At 34.8% G+C, this 7732-nt stretch overlaps 1 protein-coding gene across 1 annotated transcript; it reads left to right on the top strand.

Moving 5' to 3' along the window:
* The first annotated feature begins 1610 nt into the window (after window positions 1-1610).
* LOC136029624 (glycoprotein-N-acetylgalactosamine 3-beta-galactosyltransferase 1-like) lies at window positions 1611-2006 on the top strand. Its single transcript, XM_065708125.1, has one exon. It carries the CDS (start codon window positions 1611-1613, stop codon window positions 2004-2006), a length of 396 nt encoding a protein of 131 aa, XP_065564197.1.
* The last annotated feature ends 5726 nt before the right edge of the window (window positions 2007-7732 follow it).

Genomic DNA, 7732 nt, shown 5'->3' with positions numbered 1-7732 from the left:
CCTCGTTAATCCCTCACTCTTTACACTAAAGCTTTAATTTCGTCCGAATTCTTTAAGATTGACCCCTAAATCACAAACGCTGTAGAATAAGTAGTTGAAATTACTATAAATACTTTAGCGTAAAGAGCGAGCTATTTAGGAAGAGAAGGACCCCCCATATGCGTAATAATCTCTGTTCATTTTAAGTTTTAATGCTGGTCCTTACTCTCAATTGAAAAAGCTTTTTCACATTAATTTTTTCATTGCTTTTTTTTAATAATGCTAGAAAATCCTAGGCCATCTTTATGGAATTTCTCTTCTCCCATGACAAATTCCTCCAAGGGAAGATCCTTCCACGTATCCCTCTCCCCCCCCCTCCTAACCAAAAAATTTTCCTGAAAAGGTCTTTACACTTCCAAATAATCATTACTGTATGTAAACGCTGGTCAAAGTTTGTAACGTACAGCCCCTCCCCTGGGGACTGTGGGGAATAAGTCAGCCCCAAAGACATGGTTATTATGTTTTACGACTATGCTGAAAAAACTGTTTATCTCAAAATTTTGATCCGTTGCCTTTGAGAAAAAATGAGCTTGGGAGGGGACCTAGGTACCCTCCAGTTTTTTAAGTCACTTAAAAAGGGCATTAGAACTTTTAATTTCCATTAGAATGAGCTCTATTGCGACATTCTAGGACCACTTGGTCGATACTATCAAAGAAATACATAATAATAAAATGTACAAGAACAAGCACACAGGATATATAAAACATTATAATGTTTTTAACATTTTATAATGTTTTATAAAACATTATAAAACATTATAATATGAATTATGAAGAGAGAAAAGAAGAAAAAATGTTCGTGGTGAGAAAATTATATAAATATATATATATGTGAAAATGTATATGAAACCATATATATAAAAGTATGTATACGACAAAATGTATAAACTCGACAAAACTATTAAACTATTAAACATAAACGACAAAACTATTAAACAAAGTTTAATAGCTAATGGATGAAAAGATGGAAGCACACGATAAAATGAGAGACAATTAGAGGAGATAATAAAGATATAAAGTAAAGTAAAAGATGAAACGACCTACAACATGTTATTTTTATCTACTCACATTCTATTAAAATCGATTTTTAATGTTTGGTTACTGTAGGGTATGTTTCTCTCTTTACTAGTTGCAGCCATAACTCTAGCTTAGTAATACATTTTGCAAAAAGTTAAGATACGATCGTTAAAGCTCAGAAACAATTCACTAAAATTGAAAATTCTACTAAATTCCTCAAAGAAAATGATTAAAAGGGACCTTGCAGGTCTTAAAATAAAAATTGATAAAAAAAAATATCTTGAAAAACATATAGGCAACATATGCTGACACTAAGTAAAAGAATAAATGTATGAAAAAATGTGATGACAAAAAGTAAACGAATAATTATGGGAATAATTATGGGATCCTTATTATTATTAGTTTTATATTCTGCACTACTTAATTCATGTATTGCGGCCATATTTACAAGTAATCAAACAACTGCAAACAGAACTTTCCCCATAAATTCAGTTACTGCTAATTCAGAAACAGTGAAATCCAATCCAGGAACCAACAAAATATTGATTTGGGTAATGACATCCCCAAAAAATCATCAGAAAGCTCTTCATGTGAAAAATACATGGGGTAAAAGAACTGACAAACTTTTGTTTTTTAGTACAGAGAAAGATGAAAACTTACCAACAGTAAAACTTCCTGTCCAAGAAGGGTATGCTTTCTTGTGGAACAAAACCAGAGAAGCATTCAAATTCGTCTATGAAAAATATTTACAAAACTATGATTGGTTCATGAAAAGCAATGATGTAGCTTTTGTCAATGTGGAAAATCTTTGTTACATGTTAAGTAATTACAGTCCGTCCAAACCGACATATTTTGGCTGTAAATACAAGTTACCTGGCTCAGGTCAAGTTTTTATGAGTGGTGGAGGAAGTTATATTATTAGTCAAGAAGCATTACGGCTCTTTGTTTAAGAGGGATACAACAACAAGGAAAAATGCAGTCAAAATCCAAAAGGCTTCGAAGATGTTGAAATGGGACGCTGTCTTGAAAATGTTGGTGTAAAGGCAGGTGACTCACGTGACGAATTTGGAAGAGAAAGGTTTTCTGCATTCCCACCGGAAGGAGAGTTTGATCCGGCTTATTTTCGGAAAGATTTCTGGGCTATGAACTATTCCTATTATCCCAGAATATATGGACAGAGTCATCTATCCGATAATGCAATTTCGTTTCACTATGTCACTCCTGCAAATATGTATGCTCTCGATTACTTAATGTACAGATTTTAAAAAAATTAAAAGTACTGATGAGAAAATGCCTTGATCGAGATCTGATATCCAATAATTGACTGTTGCCTATTAATTTCTCCTATCCCGGTGTCACTGCAGGGAACTGTCATTGATTACGTGGCAGGCTTCTATATATGGATTCCGCAAAACCGCAGACAATTTGAGCGTTTTCTTGATGTAGTGACGTCACCAAAGGTTTAATATAACCGCCCAGCAAAAAATACGAATTATATCTTAAGGTCCTGACCTATTTACATAATAGCCAATAATTGACTATTGCCTATTAATTTCTCCTATCCAGGTTGCACCGCCGGGCCGAGAGAGAGAGAAAGAGAGAGAAAGAGAAAGAGAGAGAGAGAGAGAGAGAGAGAGAGAGAGAGAGAGAGAGAGAGAGAGAGAGAGAGAGAAACACACATACAAACACGCAGAGTCAGACAGATTAAGACAGAAAGACAGACGAAGAGACAAAACACACAGTCAGACACAAAGGCAAAGAGAGAGACAAAAAAACACACACATACACACAGAGTCAGTCATACGAACACATGAGACAAAACACACACGAGCCCAAAAGGAGAGACAAAAACAAATACACAGACACACACAGTCTGACACACAAAAACAGACGCACAGACAAAACACACACAAAGAGTCAGACAAAAGGGAATAGAAAAAGCGACAAAAACGCACGCACAAAGTCAGAAACACGAACAAAGACGGACACAGAGATAAAAACACACGTGAGACACTCACTCTGAACAAATCATTAGCTTCTTGGTCGCCATCTACAAAATACAATATAAATCGTGAAGTAGAGTCTCTGACAATACATTAAAGAACTCATTCAAAAACTCAAGCTGTGCTGTTTCTGAAGAAATTGGAAAAAAGTAATTTTGAAGGTAAGTCTCATCATTTTTCAATCGTTTATAAGTTCTGTAGATAGTCCACCTGGAGTTCCGATAAAATTTACACTTTGTAGCTTCGTGCTAATTACTCTTAAGTCAATTTCGGTTTTCCAGAACAATACCATCTGTTTTGTTTTTTTTCAGGACACAAGTTATGTTTATGGTCACAGAGGGGTTATTTCGAACACTTGTTAAGAGTTTACTCTGGACATTTTATCAAGGTGTCTGGAATACCTCCCCCCCCCCTCCGTGGTCGAAAACGGGCTATTTCACTTTCAAAAATGATTTTTATGTTATTTTGCCTAATATTTGTGAAACTAAACATGTAATTATAAATGAATCATCAGATCACTGAATGCCTGAATTTATATCCTATTCATTTTAAACTTCTCCAAAAATTACAAAATAAAGCCATAAGAGTTCTTGGTAATGAGGCTTCATTTTTTTATTGTGACTTGAAAGTGTAACAGAAACGAAGATTCTTTTCTTATTTCTTTATATATCCAGCGCTAGTCAACCTAAGATTTGTAATCATAAATATTCAATCTCTAGCCAATTACTTTCATGTTTCAGTAGTTCAGACCGCTAACTTGCTTTCTTTGGCTGGTCAGAAAAATCTTCTATTTTGTTTGCTTTTTTTAAATTCACGGCTGTTTTTTTTTTTCATCTCAGGTGCCAAGACCCTATAGATGCAAAATATTCAGTGGCCCCGACATGGAATGTATAAAAAAGGTAGCCAAAGCCGTATGGAAGAATTTGGGATTAAGAAGTTTACATTAGATGACTGTTTTCAAAGATCAGTAGATCTATAGCAACTATAGACAAACATTATCATTCACCACCCAGCAAGGGTTCTTAAATCGATGCCAACCATTTTAATATAATTTAAATGTTTTTTCTTAAATTTCTGAGAAATTAGGTATCGCCATCTAGTTTTCTGTCCTTTATTTGGTCTTTTATAAGTTATGGCAACACCGCCCAATTTATTCTAAATAATTTGTTCACACAGGCTAAAAAGTTTAGGATGGACAAGATAAGGTAATCCATTAAAGTATTCAATTCCCTTAAAATAGTCGTATAAGAATAGAGGAAATTGTCACAAAAAACAGAAGAAAATATTGTCGAATTATGCATTTTATGAAGAAAAACTGAAATTAATGATTATTTTAGTAATCGTTTAAAACTCTTATCCTTTATAACAAATCAGTGAGTGATTGGTGTATAGACAGTGTGCAGAACTGCTTCACTGACTTCGATCATTTTTTGGTGAAGCATTGTTTACGAATATTAAAAAATAATATAATAAACAAGGGTTGAATGACGGAGTAGGAGCTTCTTACACATTTAGAAGAGCGAGGGTTGAATTTCAAGCTTTTATCTGGAAAAATATGGAATTTAGATTCTTTTTTTTTCTTTTGGCAGAAGAAAGTTCACAAATGCGATTTGTTTTGAAAGGCAAGTGTTTAGTCCTGAGTTAGAAGGATTGGTAATGAAATATTTCACATTCCCTAGACTAAACATTGTGTATATCATGATGCCCGGCACTCCTCCAAGCGCGTTAAGAACAGCCCACTTTAGTGCATGGATGAACAGTGGCTTGGTTTTAAAAACAATCGAGTATATCGTAAAATAGACAGACAAGAGAAATCCAACTGATTTTCTCCAAGACAACCACAGTATTCTCACAACTTGGATACGAATACAGTTATGAAAACTCCTATCTTGCCCATGAGAAGCTTTTGGTACAGAGCTCTGAACTTAGTGCCTCCTCCAAGCCCGCGCTCCGACGTGTAGATCGCACTACAACACCATAGGCGGGAACACCATATCTCTGAACTACTGGTATCTAAGCTATGAATTGCTCCAACTTTTAGATTCAGACTGCCAGTTTCCTGTCTCCAGTCACTAGCATCGCTACCGCGCACTGTGTCTCAAAAATAAATCGAGTTTTGATAACCGTATTGGTATCTAAGCTGTGTCTTCTAGACAGCAGCCACTTAGATGAGTCTGACGACAAATTATGAATAATGTGCAAGTGATCAAAACGTGCCCACGTATTCGAATGTGATCGATATATGATCAACACTCGTATTCGATGTTTCTTCGACATTCATTAAATCTCAATTTCCTAGTTTTGTGTTCTAATCTCATTTAGTAGCTTAGCTGACTTCTTCTTTTTACTTCTATATTCAATTGGACGTCTATCTGGGTCCGTAATTGAACAAAGGAAAGCCACATTTAATGAATACAATTTCACTACTAGAAGTGTCCGAGGTCTCCCCACTATTTTGGCACAGCTTAGATACCAATACAGTTATGAAAACTCGATTTATTTTTGAGACACAGTGCACGGTAGCGATGCTAGTGGCTGAAGACAGGAAACTGGTATTGGTATCTAATTGGTAGCAGGAAACTGGTATTGGTATCTAAGCTGTATATGCAACAAAACAAAATTGTGTTCCCGCCTACGGTGTTGTAGCACAATCTACGCGTCGGAGCGTGGGCTTGGACGAGGCGCTAAGTTCAGAGGTTTGTACCAAAAGCTTCTCATGGGCAAGATAGGAGATTTTCACAGCTGTCACAGCTTAGATACCAATATACAGTTATGAAAACTCGATTTATTTTTGGGACACAGTGTGCGATAGCGATGCTAGTGGCTAGAGATAGGAAACTGGTATTGGTATCTAATCGGTAACAGGAAACTGGTATTGGTATCTAAGCTGTGTATGCAACAAAACAAAATTGCGTTCCCGCCTATGGTGTTGTAGCACGATCTACACGTCGAATCGCGGGCTTGGAGGAGGCGCCAAGTTCAGAGCTCTATCTAAGCTGTGCTATTTGGGGTAGTCTGGGACAGTGAGAAAAACAAATTTACTTTCAGATGTATTTAAAGAGTAAAAAAATATGAATGTTGGACCAAAGAAACATCAAGGCAAAACAAATTGTTTGAGCGTTTGATGACACCAATCGGTCAAACAAGATTCTGATTATAGGTTCCCAAAAAGAGATGTCTGGAACAATCCCGGTGTCCTTTATACAAAATTTTATCAAAAGCAGAGCTAAACAGAAGAAAATTTTGCACAGAATTGATTGGTCATACTTGTCATTAGATGGGCTCAGGAAAGGGTGCTAAGCCTATTGAATAATTAAAAAAAAAACTAAATCGCTAAAATTGCGAACTAATGATAATAATTAATGTTAGACAGTAATAAATATAATAAAAGTAATAAATTTCCTTCATAACAGTTAACGGTTTACCAAAGATTCTCATTTTCTGCCAAGCATTTAGGGAATAAAAAAGTAATAAAAGTATTACGAGTTAAAATTAAAAGTGAAGAACCAAGAAATATCTAGTTTCCCTCCCAGGAGCAATCCTATCGTTTTTATATCTATGGCGCATACTTTACAACAGAAGGAATTTTCCCTTGTGAAAAATGTAAGAAATGAAAGAACAAACTCCTTGTTAGCCGTGCTCTGGATGCATAGCTGCGTCAGTGATTACCCAACATTTTTCATTGTCACTGTTTGTTGGTGCCATATTTTTGAAAAGTCAAAGCTTATACGAATTATTCTCATCGTCCATGCTGATTTTGAGCTTGCGTTATGACAAAATAGCGTTCCAATACGAAGAGGTTTGTTTCAATACATACGCAGTTAAATGAAAGAGACTTCGCATCAAGAGTAACAGCTTTAGCTTTAAATGTGAGCTGAAGTCTTACATTTTCAGCCTAAATTGGCAGATAATGACAAATTTAGCAGTTAAAATGCGTATAATACAAATACATGGTGTAATATAATGCATATTAGACATAATATAAATGAGCAATAATTGTCTATACATTTATATAAGTTTTCTCGAAAACCATGATTTTTTCAAAACACCGGCATATTACCCTTTTCCGGTGCAAAAAGAAAAACTATCTAGATAGGTCACGATTTTTGAAGCTTTTTTCTCCTTCCCAGCCGCTCTTATATTGTTCATAAATCATCTGCTGACTGAAATTAAAGACCCTAAGGTTGAAAGCCTTGAATATCAAAAAGAGGAATTTCAAAACACTTTTCATTAACAAAGCCGTTGATTCTGAGCTTTTAGAGAAAGGTTTTCCCGTTAGATAGCTGTGAATAGTCTTGGATTCTAATTGCGAATTAAATTCTACGCATTACGGCAGAAAAATTACAAAATTGTTTTCAAACCTGGGAACCATGTTTCACTTGGTGATTATTGTTCGTTTTCTAGTGCGTAAAAACGATCTGGATAGGTCGCCTTCGACAAAATAATACTTCATTTTCTCAGTGCCAAAATTATTTATATTTAAGTTAGGTTGGGTTAGGTCAAAAAGAGCTTAAATTTGAATTTGCGATACGATGCGATACTGTGATACGTTTGGTTTTACATTCTATATATATATATATATATATATATATATATATATATATATATATATATATATATTGTGTATTATAATTATAATATATATATATATATATATATATATTATAATATAT

The sequence above is a fragment of the Artemia franciscana genome, chromosome 7 (genome assembly GCF_032884065.1).
Source record: "Artemia franciscana chromosome 7, ASM3288406v1, whole genome shotgun sequence".
Taxonomy (NCBI): Eukaryota; Metazoa; Arthropoda; class Branchiopoda; order Anostraca; family Artemiidae; genus Artemia; species Artemia franciscana.
Note: the sequence above shows the minus strand (reverse complement) of the source record. Positions and strands in the feature narration are given on the sequence as shown.

Excerpts from the sequence above, each read along its gene's own strand:
- LOC136029624 (XM_065708125.1), top strand. The coding sequence starts at position 1,611 with ATGACATCCCCAAAAAATCATCAGAAAGCTCTTCATGTGAAAAATACA.